The 25881-nt window shown below is 42.2% G+C and overlaps 1 protein-coding gene across 5 annotated transcripts in view; it reads left to right on the top strand.

Moving 5' to 3' along the window:
- SPON1 (spondin 1) overlaps positions 1–25881 on the top strand; it is a 260769-nt gene that overhangs the window by 96911 nt on the left and 137977 nt on the right. For all 5 annotated transcript variants that reach the window (XR_007156111.1, XR_007156112.1, XM_047876856.1 and 2 more), the window contains exons 4-5: positions 10457–10530; positions 15760–15882. Coding sequence is in view for 3 of the 5 variants with exons in the window: in XM_047876856.1 (XP_047732812.1) it covers positions 10457–10530; positions 15760–15882 (197 nt within the window). In the remaining 2 variants the exon portion in view is untranslated. The remainder of the gene's footprint in view (positions 1–10456; positions 10531–15759; positions 15883–25881) is intronic.

A 25881-nucleotide genomic window follows, 5' to 3' on the forward strand; every position in this document is an offset into this window, starting at 1 on the left:
AGGTGGGAGATGAGATCATTAGAACCATGGCACCATGGCTGCCTAATAGTCTGTGAAAGGAGGTGATGATGTGCTGGAGGTGACAGTTAATTCCCTGGCAGAACGTAGGTAAGTTGGGTGGGTTGACAAGGAGAGGAGACCTGTTAGGTTACTGCAGTAATTGTACAGGGAGTCACTCATTTAATTGTCCATGTGTGTCCTTCCTTCCTCGGGCGGAGAGGGAGGTAGGACTCAGGTGGGTACTAACAGGCATGAAAATCATGACTCCGAAATTTAGAGCAGTGCTTCGTGTAGAATCTCTCCCCCAGAAACAAGGCAGGTACTTACAATCTTGCATACAGTTTTTTCAGGGATTTAGGAATCTTCTGAAACCCATTCATGGACGATGAATCCCTAGCTAGGAAGCATAACCACCCTCCCCACAGTCCCTAGCCCAGCCTAGAGGAAGGAGAATCTCCCAACCCACAGGTCTGGTGCTATACACGCAGCTCCCATTTCCACAGCAGAAAATCCGGTGTGACAAGGGAGGCCCTCTGAGGAATGCAATGGATGGCAGGCTGCCTGTGCATGAGGCCCTTGCTCTGTCACCTGCATTGTCTCCTTACATTTGAGAGGACAGTGCTGCCAGTCCTGGCTTACAGGAATCCACAGAAAGGGGAGGCGGCTGAGGCCATGGCAGAGAAGGACCAACTCTAGGAGGCAATGACTTGTGTCAGCCGGCCGAGCGGGAGTCTGTGATGCGGCAGCATAGCGCCTCTAGCTTAGAGTCTGGGATGGCTGGTGGGATTACATCCGTGCCCTATGCGGAGTGGCAAGGACTGCAGGGAACACCAGAGAACCCCAGGAGCAGTGCTGCCCTTCTGTTTCTTGTTTTCCAGCCACGACAGGTTCTATTTTGGATCAGAGCATAGTCTGGAGAGAGAGCAGTTGAAGCCTTGGGTGCTTGGAATAAAAATTTAACCTTCATCTTTAGAGAGAAAAAAAAAAAAAAGAAAGCAAAGAGCATATATCTTAGTTGGAGATTTTATTAAATGGAATGACATTTCGTATGTGCCGTTTTCACATATCTGCTATCATTCATTTCAGACCTAATAGTGGTTCTGAAGCTTTTCAAGGTCAGGGACCTCTTTGAGAAGCAGAAGAAAACTGTGAACTCTTCACCGGAAATATGCACTTGTGCACATCACACAAAATTTCATCATCCTGAAACCTGTCTGTAGACCCCCAGATTAAAAACCCCAAGTTCAAAAAGCCTTGGTAAGATCCTCTGCTAGTTTCCAGGCATGTACTGATGAGTAAGGCATGGTCCCAGGGCTAGAGGGGCTCACAGTCCTCTGAAGGTTTATAGATGTGAAGAAGTTGGAGGGGAAAGTCAGGTAGGCACTGACCATTAGCTTGGCCATATGAGACATTATCCAGCAGAATCATGGGCTCAACAGTATTATAGAAACATGACCCCAACTGTCAGTTGTCCCTTGACTGGTAACACCCCAAGAACTGATAATCATGTTGTGAACAATATGCTAAGGCTGATTGCAAAAAAAAAAAAAAAAGGAATTTTCAGGAACGTGAAACCCCATGTCACTGTATTCTTAAGATAAAAAGATTTTTAGCCTAAAGACGTATTGTGAGATAGTATCTCCACCCCAGGCTCAATAATTAGATGTATATCTCTTTGCATGGTTAAATGCCATAAGTTAAGCCAGAGGGAGGATTCCACAAAGGGTCAAAATATGCTGGAAAAAAAAAATGTCCAGTTTAAAACAATTCTAGGAAATAAGAAATGGTCCTGTTCACTACTCAGAATGTGCCTACCTGTCAGAGCCCCCACAACTGGGAATGCATCCTGCAGCCTATTTATTTTGTCCGTGTGAGTTTATTGAAGATTTTTCCAACAGATGACAAATTTCCAGCCAGTGATCTAGCGCATTCCCCTAAGGGTTTCCACTGTTTCCTCAGCCCCAGCTTACAGGCATGTACAGGCCTCCTCCGGAGGAAAAAGAAAGAACATTTCACTCTCCCGTGTTTTCCTATCAAATTCCCACCCACCCTGCTTCCTTTATAGCCACGTCTGTCTCCAGCCTGGGTCATACTTGCCGGCCTGCCTGCTCTCTTTCTAGACAACGTGAACAGGTGCCTGGCCCCGGCATCCCAGGAGGGTCCCAGCAAAGAGCAGAATGTTCTCCCACCCACCAAATCCAGAATGTCTTTCTCAAAGAGTCTTCGGATCAAAACAGCCCTGTCCCCACTCCCCCCAGAGTCCTCCAGTGTCTCCCCAGTGCCATCTCCTGGCCAGGTATGTAGGGTCGGCAGAACCTGCTGTGACTCACCTTTTGAGCGACCCTCTGTGGTGTCCATACCACTTCCCATCAGTCAGGCATGCTTTTGAGAGCAGCGTTCGCTAGGAAGCTTGACTGATGATAACGTCAACAGATGGAGCGATTTTTTTTTTTTTTTAAATAACAAGAAGGCCAGAGGTAGGTGACTACTGGTATTGTTTCAATAGCTAAACAATGTCGGGACCAGTGTCTCTGATTTTTCCTGGCCTTTTCCTCATGGTCACAAAAGGCTGCTTTATTTAACACATTGTGTTTGTAATCAAGGCTGAAAACAGAGTGACGGGCACCTGGGTGGCTCAGTCCATTAAGCATCTGACTAGATTTCGGCACAGGTCATGATCTCAGGGTTTGTGGGTTCTAGCCCCACATCCGGCTCCATGCTGACTGTGAAGACCCTGCTTGGGATTCTCTCTCTCTCTCTCTCTCTCTCTCTCTCTCTCTCTCAATAAATAAATAAATAAATAAATAAATAAATAAATAAACTTAAAATAAAAAGAGGGACAGGCCAGGGTAAGTCATTAATTTTTTTCATCTGGAAAGCACAACTTTCTCAAATAGTCTCCCCTCTATCCTGTAAACCTCCGCTTCTAAAAATGAGGTCACATGTGGGTCACATGCACCAATTCCCCAGCTGCAAGGAAGGCTGGGAAAGTGGGAACAAGACAGTCATGATTGGCTTGCCTGGTATCACCCCCCCCCCAAAAAAAAAAATCTGGGTTATGAAATCATGGGGGATGGAAGACATGGGTATTGAGTAGATTCTAGTACTTGTTATGCAGTATTCTGACTCATCAGACGATGTGTCTCTCTCCCTCTCTCATCAGGCTGGTAACTGTTTCGTATCACACTAGGCCTTCTTCATCTTTGTATCTCCAACTCCTCACACAGCTTTGTGGTACCTACTCTGATAAACAAAACGCCAGTGAATGAATGTCTGTCTGGTTTTAAGGCCTCTTGTATCTAAATTAGCTCTTTTGAAACATAATCCAGTTTTATCTTTTCACATCTCTCTTATGAAAATCAATTCCTCATTGTTAATTTCCCACTGGATTTGGGGAAGGTAAAATTTGCAGTACTAGGGTAATAGTATCGACAAGACATATGATAAAGATTAGGTCTGAAATTGGACAGTATACGAAGAGAAAAATGGAATCGTGATAAGCTTGTTATCCCCAGGGTCATGGGGTCATTCGGAGAAGAAATAAACTGAGTGTTTAAAAATAGTTTTCTCCAGTTTTTGTTAAAATTGAAACTGTGGCTTTGGAGACATAACTTTGTTCGACGATGTGAATCAAGAGCTTGAGCAATCCAAGGATCATGATCTGAGGTTGGGAATGGATCGTAGTCTGGTTAAGACCTGAACTGACCTCTCAGCCGGATTCTGATCATGGCGTCAGCTGCGTGTGCACGTGCAGCCGTGTGGAGCTGACACCCCGGGTTAGGTATAGAAGGACCATGGATGATGGACCTGCCAAGGATTCTTTATTGGTGTGCGTTTTAACTGCTGCCAAGTGCCCGTCCCTGGGTACAGGCTCAGCTTCTGTGCTATCTTTCCAAGAAATTATTCTGATGGGCCTCATCCCTAAGCGATAATTCCTCCAACTCCACCTCTGCTCCCACCGCATCTGAGCCAGAAATGGCCTGCTACCCCAGAGTCCCCATAGCACTTATAGGCGATTCTCCACTTGGGGTTCTAACATACTGTGTTTTCTAAGAGTCATTTGAGAGTGTTCTCTCTTAGAGTGTGGCAGCTTGTCATAGGCACACAATGACATGTTCTGGCCCTTAATTAACCCTACTATGCCATTTTGTTACCAGACTCAAGCCTGGTGGATTGTCCCAATGTCAGTGCCTTCTTTGTAACATTGTACATACTGAGCTCTTACAAAACGTTACCTTTGGGGAAAATTGTACAAGTGTACAATTTCTCTGTATTATTTCTTATAACTGAATGTGGATGTGCAGTTATCTCAATACAAATTCCAAAAATTACCAAAAAAAAAATTCCTCCTTGCCCCGTCTGTCTTTCGTTTCAGTCATTGGCACCAATGTCCCTCCCTCTAGTCCCTGGGGTTTGTATATGGGGTGTCACAAACTCCCTCTCAGTTTTCTCGTCTGTAAAACAGTGATAATACTAGCGCCTACGTCATGGGGTTGTTGGGAGGATTGGGTGAGTTAATACTTGTGGAGGAGTTGGGTGTTTAATTGTTACATAAACAAAAAGTAAATAAAATATCTTGTACTCAGCCTCCTCTTTCTGCCCCAGATCCAGTAAGTTAGCCAGTAAGTTACCCAATTTTCCTACACCGTATCTCTTAGCTTGTCTATTTCCACTGCCCAGATCTTAATTCAGACCTGCAGCGCCGCCATCATTGCCTCCTGTTGGAGCTTTGCCAAGGAGAAGTTAGTCACTGCTCTTCAGCTTCCCATGGCTCCTCCATCATCCCGCTCAACATTGATTTCCTGTTTCCTTTTTTTGTCTCTCTCTTCTCCCACTGGACTAGGATCTCTTTACTGGAAGGCACTGTCTCTTATTCTCTTTGAATTTTCAGCTCCTAGCAAAGTGTCTGACACAAAATAAGTCCTCAGTAAATGTTTTATGAGTGATTGATAATTAAGCAGGAATAATCTCATGGCAACTACTAGCATTGCTTGGTTGCAGTAATGGTAGATGACTACAAGTCTCTGAGTCTGCAGTTTTATGACCCCAAACACAGATTGTGACTTTACGGTTGGGCGGCATTGGAGTTCTCTTGTGTGTTGTAGCTAGAGCCCTCCAGATAAGCTTTCACTTTTCTTCTCCCATGGGCACATTAGGATGGGCTGCCAGGATGCCTGTTAAGTCTTGGACACAGCGCCATGTCCTGACATCCACCTAAAGCCATATAAAAAATTGGAAAGAGTCTGGATCATGGAATGCATCCCGCCTCTGTAAGCATTTGCTGATTAACATGAGACCATGGTCAGGTTAGTAGTTAGCATTCTTGTGAAGTAAAATAAGGCAGATAGCCTCAGTTCCTGATGGTATTACCATCATTATGACTCTAATATTTTATTTCTGGGCGCTCCCAGAGAGTTGTCCTTTCTTTGGTAGAAGGAAGTGGTGTTACTAGTTATACACTGGATCACTTCTATGAAAAAACATCCCTGCCATCATAGACAAAGTTTTTAGGCACCCCAAGAAATGTTCAGTAAGAGGGATTTTCCTAGAATTGGGAAAAGAGTGGGCAAAATTAGTCTGGAGACCACAAACCTGAGTTTCATTTTGGCCATTCATTATCTCTGCCTGAAGCAGCTGACCAAGCTAGCACCCTCACCCCTCCCTCCACAAGCCAAGGAGACAGACCCAATGTTAATCACAATCATAGCTCCTGTTTATTAAGTACTTTTATGCGCCAGGCACCTTGTTAGGAGATGGTGATTTAACAACAGGAAAGATAATGGCTACCACATTGTGAATATTTACTTCATGTAATACGCATGTATTAAGGACCTTACATGAATTATCTCTGTAAGGCAGCCATCTGGCCACTGATGATCCATGTGAATTTTTAAGTCATTTCCTGGCCTGATTTCTCCCAAGTCCTTCAGTTTCTGGTGTCTCCCTGTCTCTTTTTGGTGAGAGCAGGGAGCATACTCACAATTTAGCAAACTCTAACTTTATCCCAATAGGAAAATTCCCCAAGGAGAAAGAAAAGCAAATGAATAAAACCTGCAGACAGAAAAGGGTCAAGCATCCAAAAGATCCAGGATGGTTCCACCACTTGAGGTTTAAAAGAAAACTTTTGAAATGATTAGTAACTTGTTTAGAACCTCAATATTCCAAAGTCTGAGAAGCTAACATGCTGAGAAATTTCATTTAGATTTCCTTAACACGCTCTCTCATGATAAGAGAGCATTCAGTGTATCAGTGTATAAATGCTATGCAACGGACTGCCAAATTGTAACACAGGATGGGAGAAATTTGTCATTTTGAAATGCTAAGGGAATTCTTACTAACAGCTTTCTCATCTTGTAAAGCTATTATTTTTCTGAATCATAATATGATTTATAAATCTCAGCTGAGTTTTATACTTTTGATGGGAACAGACTCAAAATGAAATGCATTTTCTCAGAATATAAATTCTCTCAGGAGTTGACCAAATGAGGAATAAAAAGAAACATCTTCTGCAACCAAGCGTACCAGATCCTGGTCTCTGTTGGTATACCTATAGGTGAATATTGGTCTTCTCCAGAGTTCTGGGCTCAGCCTGCCTCTCCTCACTCTGCACACTTTCCCTGGGTGACACCTGCCGCTTCAAAAGCTTCACCTCTTCTGCCCCAGTGACTCACATGCCCCTACTCCCCACCCCTCACATCTCTCCTGAGTCACAGGTCCCTATGTCTAATTACCCACTAGACAGACCACCATCATGCCCTGCAGATCACTCAATCTCAAATTCTCTTCTTTTCCCCAAACTCCGTTCCTTCTTGAATTCCAGTACAGCAACAATACTAACATCAATGGAAGTAAGATACAGTTCCTGCTCTCAAGAAGCTTATAAACTAGCACAGGAGATAGAAAAGTAAATAGGCAGTTACAGTATAAGTTAATAATAAGTGCTGTGGTAGGAGAAACTCAAGAGGCTATGGCTCTCATAGAAGAGCACCCAACCAAGCAGCCAGTCAAGAAACCAATCTTAGTAAGACTGGGTAACTGAAGTGTGTGTGTGTGTGTGTGTGTGTGTGTGTGTGTGTGTGTGTGTGTGTTGTGCTCACATGTGTCTTGAGGAGTCCCATAGACAGAGGCCCAGGGGCATGAGATTTTGAAGACAAAGATGAGGCCAGATCAGAATAAGCCTTGTATCCCACATTTGATCTGCACAGAGTTTGAAATCCAAAGGGCAGGATACAGAGGTTTGGCCACGTATAGGCATGAAAATGTATGCTCAGTCTTCATGGAGAACTTCAGCTGATCATGACCCAGGCTCCAGGGAGGCCATCAAAGTCTCAGTTCTTCATGGTGTGTTCCATGAGATGCTAAAATGGATGAAACAGGCCTCATTTCATAATACATTTCAACTCACATGCCAAGTGTACTTTTTATATGTAATTATCTTTAATGCCTTACAACCATGCTGGGTAGACAGGGGAAACTTCAAGACTGTGGACATGTTCCTTAACCCCCCCTTCACTCAGCCATCCTCACCTGTGAAGGAGGAAATGGCTACAAATTCTCAACTGAATTGTTCTAAAAATAAGAGCATTTTGATACGTTTGCTAAACTTGACCAAAACTGACATGAAGCTATATAAAGTTTTTAATTTCTCTCTTACTATGAATTTTCTTACATTTTGTTTCAGAAAAATTGATGTGTTTGATTATGGGGATGTTAATGGTATATTATCATCTTAACTTTCTAGTAATACCTGAAAAACTCTGAATTCAGAAATGTATCCAACCCAGGGTTTTGGATAAGGAAGGAATTTGAAGAGCTGTAATATATGCAAAACATAAGATGTATAAGGTAATGTACATCAAAGGCCTCCCTAGCACAGTGACTGGCACATAGGAAGGACTCAGAAATTACAACTATCATCAAAAAGAGTGGGTAAGCTGTTGTAGACTTCATAAAACAAGGCATGACGGAAATGAAAACATCTTGTAGGAAATACATATTTTCTCTTCCTGGCCCCCAACACTTTTACAATGATACTTTTGAAAATTTGGGGTGATTTAATTTTTCTAAGCATGATCATAGGCTTTTGCCCATGAGAAGAGTCCAAGGATTTGTTACAGATGCTAGCTAGCAAAGGCATGTTTGGGGAGATTCTGGGAAAGGAAACAGCATCAGCAAGGGCCCAGTAGAGTAGAAGAGGTATTCAGGCAAGGGGAATAAACTTCTCAAACTCTGAAACCCAATGACCATGATACAAAATGGCAACAAACAAAGCCAGAGGGGTGTTTGGGGGAAATTTTGTGAAAAGCCTTGAATACAATGGTAATTTTGTATTTTATCCTATAGATCAAGGGTTTTCGAACCACTTTAGCAAGAGAATTTTATTGAAGTAAAATTTAATTTGCTTGGGAACTCTACACTGCAACCACATACCAACTCATTTTTACTCTATGGCCCAAGTGCTCTTTTTAAAAGAGCACATCTGATTATCTCATTCCTCTTATCAAAGACACTTATCAAAGACATCTCATCAAGCTTGGTGTAAAATGCCATCCCCCTGCAGACACGGGGTGATGTGGCCCTGTGCACCTCCCCGGCTCATCTCACACGACCTCCCTGACCTACCACTGGTCATGAGCCATGACCCTCCCACCTCAAGGATCTTTAAAGGATGTCCTCTCCTTTATTTCTTCCTCCCACTTGCCCTATTGACCTCCTACTCTTTCCAATCTAAGCCTTCTTTTCTGCAGAGAATCTTTCCTGGCTTGGTGGGGATCCCCTGTATTACACTCTCCCACACCCTGGAGACTTCTCCGTTCAGCACTCAATCGCGGTCATGTTAAATGTATAGCTGCAGATTTAGCTGTCTCGTGCTTTCTCTCCATTCTGCTGTCAACTTTGAGAATGGGAAGCCGCCCCACCTGTCTTGTTCATGACAGTGTCCCTGGCCAGTGTCTGGCTACCATGCAGGCCTCCAACGACTATTTGTTGAAAATATACCAATAAATACAACAGGAAGACAAATGGGGGAGGAGGCTTCTTTGGTAAGAAAGAGGATGAAGCCTTTAGCTGAAGCAAGAATGCCAGGTCTGGGCTACTTCCCTTGCCCTTTACAGTGTTCTCTGAGGTACTTCCTGGTGGAAAGTACACTCTAAAGTGGTAGATAATGGGATGCTCTAACAAAAGACTTTGTTATTTGGCTTTGGGATGAGTATTCTCAAGAGAGTTTTCTTGGGCTGAGGAAACTTGCTGCTTGATGGTCAACAGAATAGATAAATGATCAAAGTAGCTTTGCGGAGACGGGAAGCAGATTTCATTCATTTATTTCAACATCTCGTCTCTCTTGGGTAAGGAAAGGCTATAAAAGACATACGTAGGCTGCTCTGAATTTTATTCTTTTGTGCAAGACCGGGTGTAGAGTAGATGTTTCTTTGGAAAGTAATCTTGGCCTAGGCCCATGCTGTGGAGAAAACCGCCTCCCTACTCTGCAGAGCCGTGCATACAGGGGCCCATGCCTGGCTCTGCGATCACGTGACACAGGCAGATCATGTGACTGTATCACTCCCTCAGTGTGCCTTGCTGTAGTGGAGCTGATGATCCCTTTCTCTGTTAAGTAGGGCAAATCAAAGTAAAAAAATTATGTTTTGATTGAGTAGCGTTTCTGAAGAAAATCAGTACAAAGGGCCAAGACCCACTGGCACTGTTTCATCGTTAAGTATTGTAGACTTCACGTTACAGGGACGCTGGGTTTCAGGATTCGACGTCTGCACGGCCAGCTGAAAATATACAGCAGAGTGGGTTAAAGGAGAAGTAGTGTGTCTGTGCAGTCCTAGGTTAAGGAGAAAATACATACTGGCCACAAGTAATTTTTCAACCTCCAGATATTCTTTCCAAATTCTAAGATCCTGTGTTTGACATGTTTAAGAGAGAAATGTAACAGCTGAAATTGTCTTTGTTCAGAATGTAGGAGACAGTGTCGTCTAGACTTTCAGGAAAGATAGAGAATGACATTTTCGGAACACATCAAAATATATTTTTAAATTCTTTTTTTTCCCCTTCAGGAAAGGGATTTGACATGCTTTTCTGATTTGAATTTGGTTGATCTATAAATGGCTTCCATCATTTGATACAAAACTAGAATAAAATGAGCCATTGAGAAAAGTTACTGAAAATGCCATTAGTTCTTTTAATATTAGCACCACCACTGACAACACAATAACTAACATTTATGGAGTGGCTTCTAAGTATGTTCTGTGCTCCTGACATGCATTTTTTGGATTTCACTCTCAGAGCAACCCCACGAGGTATGCATTATTATTAATGACAATTTTTCAATGGAGACACTGAGGCACAGAGAGTTGGGGAGACTCACCCAAAGCCACACAGCCATAGGTGGCCGGGCAAGGATCTGACATGCCTCAAACCTGCTCTCCTCACCATTGTGCTAATCTTCCAACAGGGCCAGCATTGTGCAGAAACGCATCATTTATTTTCAAGATGAGGGCTCTCTGACCAAGAAACTCTGTGAACAAGGTAAGAACTGCAAGTGGAGGAGGGCCAGGTAAACGGAAGGTGGCTCATTCAGTGCAACCGTCCAGTGGCAGGAATTAGCTGATTGTGCTTTCTGAGTTTCTCCAGGTTCAGCTTCCTCACGTAGCGCTAATTTTTAATCTGGCTGTGTTCTGTGGATAATTGGATCTGCCTTAAGTTCTAATTACTCAGCTTGATTCCCTGGGTAGGAGATAATGTACCTTATATTGGTGTCGTCTTCTTATTTTTGTGAAACAGTGATTATTCTAAAGAGGTTTCTTGGAATAATTCACAGGATTTAATTAAGAAATGCACGATTGTGTACCTTTAAGATGCCTGTAATGATTCTCTGGAATAATCTCTAGAAGAACTTGTGTGGCACCTGGGCAGTATGGGGGGGGGTGGATTTTCTCCAAGAAAGACAAGCAGGAGATGGGGTTGCCAAGGGAGCATTGACCTTATGATTCTACCACAGTCAAGGATATGGTCCATTGATTTGCAAGCTTATTGATGCCCTCTCCTTGGGTTGAAGGCATTCTAACAAAGCTCATAGAGATCAAGTAGATGGGGAGGTCAGAGGAGAGGCCTGGATTCCTATCCAGCCTGGGTTTGAATCCTGCCTCTGCCCTTCCTAGTTATCTGACTTAATATATGTATATAAGCACAGCATCTTTGGCACATAGTAAGTGCTATATATATAAGTGTTAGCTATTGTTATCTGTATCCGATGCTTGTTTATTAATCTGTCATAAAAAATTAAGACCTTAAATATCTGAATGTGTTTAGAAGTCATTAGAGAACTAAATAAAAATAGAAAATGTTCTACGATTATACAGCTTGACTGTCTTGTTTCTATTCATTTTTGCAGAATTTTTATTTGCATCTAGAGCAATGGGCATTTTGCAAAGAAATAATTTTCTCAAATTCTGGCAAATCATAAGCTACTAAGAAAAAGAAAGGTTGATAAAGGTATTCTGGGAAAATAATAATAGTAATAGCTAATATTTTTCAAGTGCTTGCTATATGCCGGGCACTATTCTAAGCACTTCACATGCCTTGCTCATGTGATCTGCACAAATATATCATCCCCATTTTATAGATGAGAAGCCTGAGACACAAAAAGTTTTAAAAGCTCACTTAGAATCATACAGTCAGTGGTCAAGGGCAGAGTTTGGACCTTAGAGCCAGTGCTCTTAACCACTGCCTTTCCATTGAAGGGGCCATGTCTCAATTCATTATTGCCTTTGGTAGATCAAAGTGTACCAAAGCATAGCTCCCTATGCATGAGCTAGAGCAGAAACTAGGTCCTATGTGGAAGATGGTTCAGAAAGCATGAAAAAAAGCAAAGGGAGAGAATTGGATGCTTTGCAGTGGAGACATACCTGTCATAGGGGCCAGAGAACTGGAACCCGAGGTCCCTGGTCAGCTTCCAGGTGGACATTTCCACACACGGCTTCGGGGACTTTCCTTTTCATATTTAATTGTCCATAGGGTCACTCAGCCTTTTTCCGAACAGAGGACACCTTGACTGTCAAGTCCCTTGGTTCATAAAGGACCAATCCCATTCCTGCCCCGTCTCTATGAGATGACACCAAGGTCCTGTGGGTTAGAGTTAGGGTGTTCTGGATCACACATTTACAAGCCACCTCTTGATCTACACCCACAGATGGATAATCACAGCCACTGTGGTATGATTTTGTTAGTTTGACATTCAGAGGACAGACTTATTTCTCAGAATTGAGGGTTCTTAGGAAACACTTCTCTGTCACCGTCGCATACTGACAGCAATCATTAACTACTGTGCACTTGCCAAAGCCTCAGCCCTGATGTTGTGTGAAGCCATACAAATATGCTAAGTTCTGCAGTTACAGTGTCAATCCAATGGTGTGCAAGTCTCTATTGGTTATCACTTCTGAAGCAGAGATCCTATTGAAATGACGAAACATGCATATGTATAAAGAAACCGTTTTCCATCAGCAACTTGGTGGACAAAAAATAAAGGTCCTGCAGGCCCTAGGCTGAAGGATCATTACATGCAGTTGTGGACAATCCCCCCCCCCCCCGACCCCACCTGAGGCAGCAGACCTATGAGGAAATCCAACAATTAGCAAAGCAGATCACATTAAGAAAGTCTTTAATTTATAAGCAGAGAGCAAAGGGATTTCTCTTAACTGTGTATGCCTACTTAATTATCTCCAGCTCTTTCATTAAGGTCTTTACATTCTTTCTTGCTTGGTAAGTCAAATCAAATCCATCAAGGAAGGGGGGGAAAGAAACTAGTGTCTGTTATTTTTTCTCAGTTGAAGCTGTTCATCCATGGGGGAAAAATTAACAACAGCGAAGATAAAAGGCACTGGCAATCATTATTTTTTAAAAGAAACATAAAACATTAAGTTACTTACAATTAGGAACAGAGAAACATAAAATATTCAAAAAGGTGACCTATAATAACCACATGCGTGCACATGCTCACTTTAATACCATGTCACAAACGATGGAGAGAGACAGGGAGGGAACTCACAGAAGGGAGGAAACTGTGGGAGAAAAGGGATAAGGAGAAAAGACAGACTAAGGGGAGAGCTAAAAAGGAGGCTGATGGATGGAGGGTAGAAATGGGAGAGGGGGCAGCTCAGGAGATCAACATGGCAGGAAGTCATCGATATTGGGTGAGGCTGGCTGTGGTTAGCAGAAGAGGGGTGAGTTGACGCTTGTTCTCACTGCCCTTTGAAAACCCGGTTCATTTTCAATTGGCTTTTCCTCATAGGAAACAGTATGTCTGTTTTTAGTTTCAAACTTAGAAATTTATTTTTTTAATTGTTTAATGTTTATTTTTGAGAGGCAGAGAAAGACAGAGACAGAGACAGAGCGTGAGCAGGGGAGAGGCAGAGAGAGAGGAGACACAGAATCCAAAGCAGGCTCCAGGCTCTGAGCTGTCAGCACAGAGCCCAACGGGGGCTCGAACCCATGAGCTGCGAGATCACAACCTGAACCAAAGTCAGATGCCCAACCAACTGAGCCACCCAGGCACCCCAAACTTTATTTTTTTTAATGGAAGCTAATTTTCCTTTGGAACTCCAAGAGGTTTATTATGAGTGTATTCCCCTGAACTCTTGGATATATCTTTAAGTTTACTATACCGTCTATATCTGAAAGCCCTTTTGATCAGGTAAAGCTACCCATTGGCCTTATTTTGGTCTTTTGAGAGATTGCTCCCTCATTTAATAGTGCCTGGTAGCTACAATTATAACCCCAGCATCTATCTCTTAGCTTGGAATCCCTTTTTCAAAACTAAATTAAGTTTTTTTACAACATAGTTGGTCATAATAATGGAAATGTAAGAAGTAAAAGTCTTTAGGAGTTACTAACTTATGCTACCTTTCTGGAAATGTATGAAAAAAGAATTGTCCCTTGGGGCGCCTGGGTGGCGCAGTCGGTTAAGCGTCCGACTTCAGCCAGGTCACGATCTCGCGGTCCGTGAGTTCGAGCCCCGCGTCAGGCTCTGGGCTGATGGCTCAGAGCCTGGAGCCTGTTTCCAATTCTGTGTCTCCCTCTCTCTCTGCTCCTCCCCTGTTCATGCTCTGTCTCTCTGTGTCCCAAAAATAAATAAACGTTGGAAAAAAAAAAAAAAGAATTGTCCCTTAACTATCAAACTGGCTCACCTAGGAATCGTACCTAGGTTTCATGTGCATTAAGCAATGGAGAGTCTGCTCCTAAGCACAGACAATGCGCTGCCCTCTTCCAAACAAAAATAGCCAAACAGTGATTTCTATTTTGGGTGGTTTCAGACCTCTTCTTTGGTGCTGTTTAGAAATCCTGAAGCTATAAAGGCAGGTCATTTTTTAAATGCACCCTTCTTTACTTGAAAAAGCATAAAGAGAAACACACACACACACACACACACACACACACACACACACACAAATTACTCTCATTGATAACTTAACGCAGACATGTCCAGCAGAAGGTCCTTCTGGGAGTGATACAGTACAAAGATTAGGAGTGTGGGCTCTGGACTCCAAAAGACCTGAGCTCCGGTTCTGCCTGAAACACCTCCTATCCCTGTGACCTTGGGCTGGTTACCTAACAGTTTACTGACCTGCAAAAGGGTGTTAACTAGAGTACTTACCTCCTAGGGTTGCTAGGATGAAATAAGACAATGTACGGACATACAAGGACTCTCTACAATGTAGTGATTATTATAATATTTCATGCTTTCATCTCCATCCTAGAACCCAGAGTTCACTTCTTCTACCCATCACTGATTTTCTGTGTTCGAACCAAATGAACCCAGTGAATTCCACAAGGAAGACTTGTACAGTGCTCTTCCTGGCGCTCAAAAAGATTTTTATACTGTCATTGCTCTTTATATAATATTGACGAAAAAATGTCCAACTTGCCAAAGGAACCTTTATGTTAATACCACTAGAGAAACTGAAGAAAAAGCAGTTGAAGCAAGTTGCATCTGTAGTCATTGTTTTCGTCTTGCAAGAAGCAGAACAGACTAAAAGCAACAATGCACGGTTAGGGATGTGGGCTTGACTATCAGAAACACTGAATTTATTCACGTAATCTCTCTTTCCTCACTTATCAGCTATTCACAGATAAAAATGGAGGCAGAGAGGGAATCTTGTTAACTTTTTCCTGGCTGCCTCTATGCTCAGAAGTAAACCTGAACTTACGAACATTTTCCTAAACCCCACCCTTCCTAAGTCTCTGAAAGCTTGGTAAGAAGGGATGTGACTATATATGCATTTTAAAAAATAATTTCCAGCAATCTTCTATGTCTATTTGTTCTCACTGCTCTTCTGCAAAGCTGCTCCTTCTGGTCCTGGCAATTTGACCCCAGCAAACATTTCTTAGAGAAAACACACACGTGCATATTCCTCTTAAAATTTAGTGGAAAAATTGTATTGTGGGAAGAAAGGATAACTGAGAAAGTTTCATCCCTGGTTTCCCAAATATTCTGCCTTATTGGCCCCACAGGTCTCCTCACATTGTTAGAGCAAAAGTTCTGAGTCTTTTTTATTTGTAAAATATAATTACTATCCTTAGAGGTATATACAAATCCTTTATAAACCCAAGTACTGGCCTGGTTCAGAGTGTTATTAATCAGTGAAAACTGCACCTTATCTTCTTTTCCCAAGTATGAAGGACAGGACAAGACAAGATGGCGCTGCCTTATAAGTGACCCGTATTTGCTTCCTAACTTAGTGACTCTCCTAACTGTTTCAGATTCCATGTTTGATGGGGTGACGGACAAACCAATTCTAGACTGCTGCGCCTGTGGAACTGCCAAGTACAGACTCACATTTTATGGGAACTGGTCCGAGAAGACGCACCCAAAGGATTACCCTCGTGAGTAGAGTAGCTACTTTATGGATTGGGGGAAGGTGTGTGGTGAAGTTCTGTCTGGCTGTGGGATACACCAGCCAAAGTGTGTCAGGTCTGCTCGCTTTTACCAACTGACTCATGAAATGCACATTCCCACAAAGTGAATTCGTTGAGGCTAGCCAATAACACTGTTATGCTTTTTGCTTCTTTGCATAGCGTTGTTCTGATCTATGATTTAAAAAAATATTCCTAAGGTCATGCTGCTTATCTTCAGGTCAAGCATTTGGTAACATCAGTCCCTGCAAAGTGGCTTTCTCCACGAATTATACAATAGATCTATATGTGCTGGGAATAGCTGGCAAAAGGGGCCTGCTCTTGACTCCACAGATCAAGGTCAACAAACGTTTGGCATCCTCAAACATAGTGGTGGTCTATCTGCACACCCTTTCTCTACTGATTCCAGATACCACCCTAGAATTCCTCATGACACCATGCTCCAGAGAGCCAAAAGCAATCCATGAGAGTTGTCAGGAGGCCCCAAACTTGCCATTTTGGAGTAGATCCTTAAGCAGGACCCTACCAACTCCCTTTTCTCTTGTCATTGTCTCAACAAATGCCTAGCATGTGCCGGGCACTATGCTAAGCTCTAGCGATATTCTGGTGAAGTAAAAGAGACATGACCCACATTCTTGTGCAACTCAGAGATTAGTGGGGAGACAGACACTAATCGAATAATCACACACAAAACTGTGAAAATTCTAACAACGGATAGTGGACCTACTGTGTGCCGAGCATTGTTACATATGTCACGTCATTTAACCCTCAGAATAACCTGTTTTTGTGGATGAGCTCACTGGATATCAGAGAGATGTCATGACTTGCCCACAATCAGATGTAAGTTAGTAGCGGACCCAAAATTCGAAAAGGGGTTGTTGGCCTCCTTGTCCTGCCTCTCAATTGGACTCTGCCTTTAAGACCCAGTGACGCTCATTCTCGCCAACTGTGGGTGGCAGGATGTTGGTGTGTGGCTCAGTGGGTGGCACTGAGCATGATTTTTCTGTTCATTGTCTGTTTTATTGTTCATTTCGCTCTGGAGTTGCCACAGCTGGACAAAATGAGTGAGACTGGAAGAAAGAGATTCAAAGGAGGGACTGAAGTCAGCCCCTAAAGACGGGGAGCAAAGGGTCCACGGTTGGGACTTAAGTAGACCTGCTCCAGACCAGAGCCTCCGTGCTCCCCAAGCAGCCCACCCAGCAGGTACTTGGCAGATCAAAAGACCTATTGTTTAACTTTACCCACATGTAATCAGGACTTGGGATCTTAGAAGCTCCTCACTAGTTTCTTCTTCTCACTCTGGGATGCAGCTTGATCTGCTTCAGCTGGTGTGGGAGACCTACGTGAACAAAGTTGGAATCTGCCTGGCGGGGAAGAAACCACTTGGAACAAATATGAAGGATAAAAATTTCCTCCAGTGCCAGCCCAGAGGAAATAAAATGTTAAGGGCCCATCACTTATCTTTCGTAATCCTAAGGAGCTTCTTGTTCTTTTCTAGTCTGACGCTGTTATTTCCCAGAATTCAAACAAACAAAAACAAATACAAAAAAAAAAAAAAAGGCACAGACCATTGTTTGTGGGTCTTCGGGCCAAATCAAGTACAAATCTGTATCAGGTTTCAGTGAAGTTGTTGGGAGTTTCTTAATAAATAAAGCAGACATGTGTTCTAGATCCCTCAGGATTGTTCCAGTGTCACATGTCAGCGTGTCTTAATTTTTGGTTGGAAAAATGTCGTCACTATGTACAGAGGAGTGTGATCGCATCAGACTGTGATTATTTCTTCAGGAGTCTTCTCCATCACAGAGAGAAGTCCTTCAGGACTAAAACCATGACATTCTCGTCTTCCATTTAGTGCCTTGGGAGTGGCTTCCCAAGTACTGTGTGCTGATTGCTGGACTCAGTAGCATCCACTATGACCTGGGAGGCAGGTTTCTAGCCCACATCTAGTCACTATGGCCAACACTGATGAGGAGTTGTAGGCCAGACCTTCCTTGGAGGGACAGGATGGACTTGTATACTCAAAGGATTGGAGCCAGTCCAAAGGGCACAGAGAGGGTCTAATAAGGACTTTGAAAATTCAATGCTGGCAAAGTGATTTCTACTAATCTTAGGTAACAGATGATTTCCCTTTGGCTGCTCCAGGATGATTTTGTCTTGATTAATCCACCCTTGCCATTAAGCCCATTTAAGCCATGGTGCTTCCCAACAATAGTAGAAACTGATAGTTATCAAGTCTCCCTTCTCTTTATTAATTACTCATCCAAAATACCCCTTTCTCCACAATGATCTCAGAGCAGCAATTCCCAAGCTTTTTCATTTCAAGATGCTTTTTACATGCTTAAGAATTATTGAGAACTTCAATATCCTTTTGCTTATATGGGTATTTTGCAATATTCACCAAATCAAAAATTAAAACAAGCTTAAAAATATTACTTATTAATGAATTTAAAACATAACATATAATGAATTACCAATAATAAATCCATTACGTGTTAACATATTTTATGAAAATAGCTATATTATCTAAAACAAAAGAAATTTAACGAAAGAGCATCATTGTTTCACATTTTTGCAAATCTCTTTAATATCTTGCTTAATTCGAAGACACCTAGAGTGTCATATCTGCCTCTGCATTCTCCCTGTTGTGGTATGTTTCTTGGTTGAAGTATATGAGGAAAATTCTATCTCACCCAAATATGTAATTGGAAAAGGGAAGAATATTTTAATAACTTTTTCATTAATTACAGATAATCTTCTTTGATACTACACCAAAACTCTACAAATGGTAGTTTCTTTTTTTTTTTAATCTTTATTTATTTTTGAAAGAGAGAGAACACAAGCAGGGAGGGGCAGAGAGCGGGGGGCGGGGACAGAAGATCCGGAAGCGGGTTCCGTGTTGACAGCATAGAGTCCAACGCAGGGCTCAGACTCATGAACCACAAGATCATATCCTGAGCTGAAGTCTGACACTTAACTGACAGAGCCCCACAGGCCTCCAACACTCGTCCTTTCTTAAAGGATAATTACAGTGTAGAATATGAAAAACTATCAGTGAACTTGTACTCTGTTATATTAAAATACATTGGTTTTCACTTTGGAAGGATCTTTTACAAGCGAATGATTTTGTAACATCATATGTTGGTCATTGAAAAAACCTTGGCTTACCGAGTTATGCCGATGGTCCAGATGTTGAGACATTGCACTGTACAATCTCAAAAATCGCATTCATTAATATCACTTTCAGAAAAGTGCTGAAGTATTGGAAAGCTATCAAATTCATAGTAACAGACACAAGTTTTCCAAAATTCTAAGGTTTGCTTGAAAGTTCAAATTTTATCGTTGGCAACAGATACTGTCAGTTGTTTTCCTTGAAATGACAGGCTCTCTTCATTTTTGAGAACACGTCTGCCACATTCTCCAGTCTGAATAACCATAATTTGTCTGTCACTTGTTCTTTCTTTTTTTTTATTAAATTTTTTTAATGTTTATTTATTCTTGAGAGAGAGAGAGAGAGAGAGAGAGAGAGAGAGTGTGAGCAAAGGAAGGGCAGAGAGAGAGGGAGACACACAATCTGAAGCAGGCTCCAGGCTCTGAGCTGTCAGCACAGAGCCCGATGCGGGGCTCGAACTCACGGACCGCGAGATCATGACCTGGGCCGAAGTCGGACGCCTAACCGACTGAGCCACCCAGGCACCCCTGTCACTTGTTCTTTCAAGTAAAAGTGATGTTTAGGAAAATAAACGTGTCCAGTGACCTCCAGAAATGCAGAAGAGCATTTATTTACACAAGACAATCACAGCACCTGGGTATCTATGCAAGTGCTTTATGCACTGTTTCTCATTTAGTCACATGGAATAGGAAAACAATGTGTACTCAGAAGGTACAGAGGTTTCATAAAATTAATAATTTGTAGTGTTTCATCTAAAACATTCTTCAGTGAAGCTGGCTCTTTGAACGGTTTGCTGCGGGTCCTGGCATTGAGGAGCACACTGCTGACAGGTCGAGGCCACTTCTTTGATTGGCACTAAGTGACAGCAGTTTCGTTCAGCACCACTTTTGCACCATCAGGGTGAATGTCAACATGTTGCAAGAGGCAAATGTCTTTGTATTCCTATGAAAAGAGTTTGCACCTCACAGATCCCCTGCAAGGGCCTCAGGGTGCCCAGAGGCCTGGAGGCCACACTTTGAGAGCCTCCACAATAGGGTAACAGAGCAACCTAGGGTGTCTGACCTTCAGTTTGGGGTAACTTGCCCTTGAGAATTCGCATCAGGCTCTACAAGAGGATTGGGCAATGCCCTTGTGTTTTGTACCATCTTCTCAACCACTATACAAGATGGTTTGTTCCAAATGCTGTTTCTGGGGTTCCACTTCTTAGAGAACCAAGTACTCTGCATTCATGACACCCCACCCCACCCCGGGAGAGGCTAGGTGAGGTGAAATAAGGAAGGGCAAGGGGATGGACGGCCCCAGTGACTTCTGACATTCCCTCTCTATTGTGATGCCATAAATCTCTGCTGGCCATCTGGAAATGGCAAAATCCTTTTAAAATACCCCCAACTGGGTAGTACCTAGAAATCCATTTTAAGGCTGAATCATGCAAGTTTTACCTCCTAATTTTATAAGTGGAAGAAAAAAAAAAAACCTGAAGCACAAAGTTAAGGGCTCAGATCACATAGCCAGAGAGTTTCAGAAACAAAATCAAAGCTCAGATCTCCTGATTCCTTTTTGCCTCTTCTGGGGGCTGTTGCAAGGCTGTCTTCTCTCTTCTGCAGTGAAATTAAATGCCTTATACACAAAGCATCTTTTAAGCATCTGCTATACCAACGTGGACTCAACGGATACCAAATTCCAAACAGCTTTGCCCTACTGTACAAAGACCTACTCTGTAGAGATCCTAACTGAGAAGTCAGAAACAGAAGGTCTGGATTCACTGACCCTGGACGGAGTTCCAGAACCCTGGAGTGTTGGGAGAAGTGCAAGCCCCACCCACCCCCCAGCCTACCAATGTCTGTCGTCAGCAGTGCCCAGAAGCTTTCCAGGAGGTTGTGTCTTTTATAGGAACATGGCGACCGGACAGGGTAACCTCAGGGATGTCCAAAGGGGTTGGAGCCATGTTCATTCTTGGCCAGGGGATCGAGAGGCGCCTAACAGATGCTGATTCTCTTTGCTCCCTTGCTCTAAACACAGCTCCTAGGTTCTTTGACAAATGCCTCCACCCTGTAGAGACTCTGTAATGTCCCTTGACAATGTAAACAGCATAACTTCCCCCATTTTTGATATGGTATCGGTTTTAACACTGCTTAACAAATATGTATTGATGAAAAGAACATTTTTTCCAGGAGCCAATTAATTTTTTTTTCATTTAACGACACATTGCCTAAAATATGAACTTGGCCACTGAGAAATATACTCTACAGAATCAAAGTTAATTTCACAATGAAACTCAGCCATGTTTTCCATTGGGTCATGTTACTTAAAAATTCTTAGTTATTAAATCTAATCACATCAAAGAACACCACTCCAACCCTTGGCAACTACTCTCATTTCTTCCTATGTTCATCCACATACAGGGTTTCACATTTGGAAACATTGCATCCTACTTTGTGCATTTGGTTTGGTTTCCATAGTTCTAATTCGTTACATCAGCTTGCTCTAAACCACTTATCTGTCATTTTACTGAACATCTAGGTGATGTCAGGATTTTTTGCTAACATAGAAAGCACTACAATAAAAAAGAAAGAAAAAAAAAAAGAAAAAATGTAGTAAAGTCTTCTTCCACCCTTTCTCCTTTCTTTGAATCATTTCCTTGAAATAATTTCCCAAGAGTAAGACTACCAGATCAAAGGATATGGACTTTTTTTGACTCTTGAGACATTTTGCTGGATTCTTCTCCAAAACTTTTGTATCCATTCACCATGTAGCCAATAGTGAGTAAATATGGCTCTTTCTCCCCGGCCTCCTCGGCATTTAACTAAACATTTTCCGTTTGGGTTTTGCCAATTAATGGTTATAACAAATTAATCTTATTATCTTAAATTGGCATTGGTTTAATTAATAACATACTGGAATCTTTCTTCATGCCTATTGTATTTGCCTTTAAAACCACTAGGGCGGGGCGCCTGGGTGGCGCAGTCGGTTAAGCGTCTGACTTCAGCCAGGTCACGATCTCGCGGTCCAGGAGTTCGAGCCCCACGTCAGGCTCTGGGCTGATGGCTCGGAGCCTGGAGCCTGTTTCCGATTCTGTGTCTCCCTCTCTCTCTGCCCCTCCCCCGTTTATGCTCTGTCTCTCTCTGTCCCAAAAATAAATTAAAAAAAACGTTGAAAAAAAATTAAAAAAAAAAAAATAATAAAACCACTAGGACATTGACAGGAATCAAGTCTGATTTTGCTCATTATCTCTCCAGGACCTAGCTCATTGTCTGGCACACTGAAAGCCTCTAAAGAAGAAAGAAGGAAGGAAGGAAGGAAGGAAGGAAGGAAGGAAGGAAGGGGAAAAGGAAGGGGAAGCAGTTATGAGCAAGGAAGAGAGTGGAGGGAGATGAACAATGAGAAGGCACTGAAGAGGCTGGGGCAGGAGAGAGAGGACCCTATGTGGCTGCTAAGTGGGGAGCAGATTAAATGGTGCTGGTGGCTTTTGGGAAGGTGGATTAGGAGGATATTACAGTGATGGTGCTAGCTCAGACTAAGGCAGCAGACATGTGATAGAATGAATGAATGGACTTGAGATATCTTTTAGAGGTAGATTCTGTCATGGATTCAATGTGGAGGAGTGACAGAGGAAAACATCAAAACTGATGAGCCAGGTTTCTGGCTTGGAAGTAGAAGTACTCTTTCTTCTTAAAATATTCTTCAGTGTTATTGTCTATTTTTATAAGTGATTGTGAAATCATTTTATCAAATTCTGTAAAGGATTCTGTCAGAATTTTAAATGGGATTGCATTGAATCCCTGAATTACTTCTGGAAGAATTGCTAGCTTTATAATATTTAGCTTGCTCAGTTTCTTCCCATTTATGAATAAGACGATTTGTGGGTTTCCACGGCTCAGTGTCTAGAACGGTGATGAGTCATAGGTGGACCATAGGTCTCCTCTAGATCTAACTTCAGAAGCAAAATGAAACATTTAACAAATAATCCCACTCCTTCCTACCATCACAGGGAAATCCCTCTCTAAGCCCATCAGCGCCCCCCAGTGGAGTGACCACCAGGCTGAGTATGCATAGAGTACGTCACCAGGAATTAGAATTTGGTACCAAGTACACGTGTAATGATACACAGTTTCAGTGAACGATGGGGCAAAAGAGAAAGGAATAAATAGCTTCTTTCCCCCTTTTTCTCCTCTCTTCCCTGCATCGGTCTGGGAAGTCTTACTGCAACAACTCGCTCTTTTCTGCACTGGGAATAGGGAAGGAAAGTCAGTTAGTCTGGTCTTCCAGCTAAACATGGCAGGTTGAATGCAAACATTAATTTATGATCTTTCCTTAGATTCCGTAAAGATAGCACTAGGTGAATAAAAAATAAATAAACTCACAAAGACAATAAAAGAGGAAAGAATACATACACCAAAATCTGGGAAGCTGGACTAGTGGCAACCGTCAGCAGAGCAAAGAAGGATGGAGCCAGTACCCCCAGAGAGGGCGACACATAAGAACCAAGACAACTAATTGCACGGAACACAGGAATAGCCTCAGGAGCCAAGTGTTCAGCACAATGAATGGAAAGCATAACATCGTGAAATATTAGAATAATGCGAATAGGAACAACCCTAAAAGCATCCAGAAAAACAGACAACAAGCAAAGAATCGGGCCTCTTTAGAACAACACAAAAGCTATAAAACGATGGGGTGATGCCACATTTCAGACTTAATGGTTATAAATTCTGAGGGGGGCTCAGCCTGGAGACCAGGCTAAGACAGAGCAGCTTCTATCTCCATGTGCTGGTTGGGTTTCTTTCTGGATCACTTTTTCATCAAAGTTTCTTTATTTTGGTAAGAGAGTAGGTAATAGAATATTTCTGCTTTTGTATTTACAGAATTTGTTCTGTTTGTTTTTTTCATGGCCTCATATATGTTTACTTGAGAAAGACTTTTTTCTTATTCTATCTTATTCTGTCTTATTTATTTCATGGCACGTGAGCGTCCTTGGTCCATTCAAGGCCCCTCTGGCTTTATTTGTTTTTGTTACATTCCATTTACCCCACATATGATTACTGTCATAATAGAATCTTTCTGCCATCTTATTTTATATTTCCTGATTATAATTTCTTTTTGTTTCTTCATTTAACCACTTCTTTTCTTTCCATTGCCTGCATTAGGTTTTCTTCTGCTGGTTTAAACATTATTTGATTCACTTTGTTTTTGTTGTGCTTGTGGTGGTCGCCTTTAATTTAAAACACATACTTATGCTGATTTATCTGCATTGATTTCATACACATTTCAATATTTGTCTTCCCCTGAACAAAACAAGAATGCTGGCATGCTCTCAGATTCCTTTGGTCTCTACCGTCCCTCTCTACCCAAGCACACATTCATATTGATTATTTTCTAGGATGGCTTTTGATCTCTCCTTTATTTCCATGTCTCTGGTAGTCCCAGTCTCTGTGTTTCTGAAGTTTCCCAGTGTTGAGCTCAGAGGAGTGTGGAGTGGGTACTTAGTTCACCATCTCATCAGGAAACAGCAAGAAACTTGCAGGGGTTTTTGTTTACAGTTTTCAATCCATTTAATTCTTGGCAATATCTGTGCTTCCTGCTATATTATGGTAAGTTTAATTATGTTTTTTCAGGCTGTACTACTTTATCATTTCTTCTTAATTGTTCATATTCTGATAATGGGGTCTTAACACCTTGATCTAAAATTGTATACTTATCATTTCTCCTTGATTTTTAACAGATTGTTTTCTATTTTTGCTGTGTCTTTGGAACCTGTAGACATAATGGTCATTATATCCTCATTATTAGCTTTGACTTTCAACATTGCATAATTAATGTAATTAGCTGGCTTTAATAACTTTTGCCTTAAATTCAGTCGTGCCTGAAACCCCACCTGCTTTTCCTTCACTTCAATTAATTTATCTTTTCAGTGGTTTTTAAATTTGTTTCTTATTTTTAGACTTTCTAAGCCTTGTAAGGATTTTCCAGTAAATTATTGTATTTATCCAAAAATGCTTTCGCATTTTTCTTTTTTTTTTTTTTTTTTTTTGGTTTTGGGATTTTTGGGGTTTTGGTTTTTGTTTTTGTTTTGGCCAGGGTGCTCCATTCCTCAGATCTGTCTTCTTTTGTATCTTTTCCTGTCTGTCTCTGTGCTCTGAATGTTTCCTCCTAGTGCATTTTTCTGTTTAGTTCCCTATAGCACCCCGTTGCACGCTGTACCTGTGTTATCATTGTTTGCTCCTTCACATTCCTTCCTCCCACAATGAGCTCTCCTGAAATAGGTGTATTTTTTTTTTTCAACGTTTATTTATTTTTGGGACAGAGAGAGACAGAGCATGAACGGGGGAGGGGCAGAGAGAGAGGGAGACACAGAATCGGAAACAGGCTCCAGGCTCCGAGCCATCAGCCCAGAGCCCGACGCGGGGCTCGAACTCACGGACCGCGAGATCGTGACCTGGCTGAAGTCGGACGCTTAACCGACTGTGCCACCCAGGCGCCCCAATAGGTGTATTTTAAAAACAGATTGCGACTATTCTCTGACTTCTGCGTTTATTCTCATTTCATTCCACAGTTTACTGCTTCCACGGCCCCACCCCCACCTCACCCTGCACCCAGGTTCTTAATTCAGAGTTCTGCTCTCATACAGCCAAACATTTTTAATAGTTTAAAATCATTTCTCCCCCTTTTACTCCTCTTTCCTTGAGTGATGATTATGACTGCTATTTCTGAAACCTTTGCCTCAGACTATTTTATTGGCATTTAAATGGGACTTGAAATTGGAAGGTTCCGGCCTCTCGCGCTGTCTCCCTCCTGGAAGTCCA

This window comes from Prionailurus viverrinus, chromosome D1 (assembly GCF_022837055.1).
Source record: "Prionailurus viverrinus isolate Anna chromosome D1, UM_Priviv_1.0, whole genome shotgun sequence".
Lineage (NCBI taxonomy): Eukaryota > Metazoa > Chordata > Mammalia > Carnivora > Felidae > Prionailurus > Prionailurus viverrinus.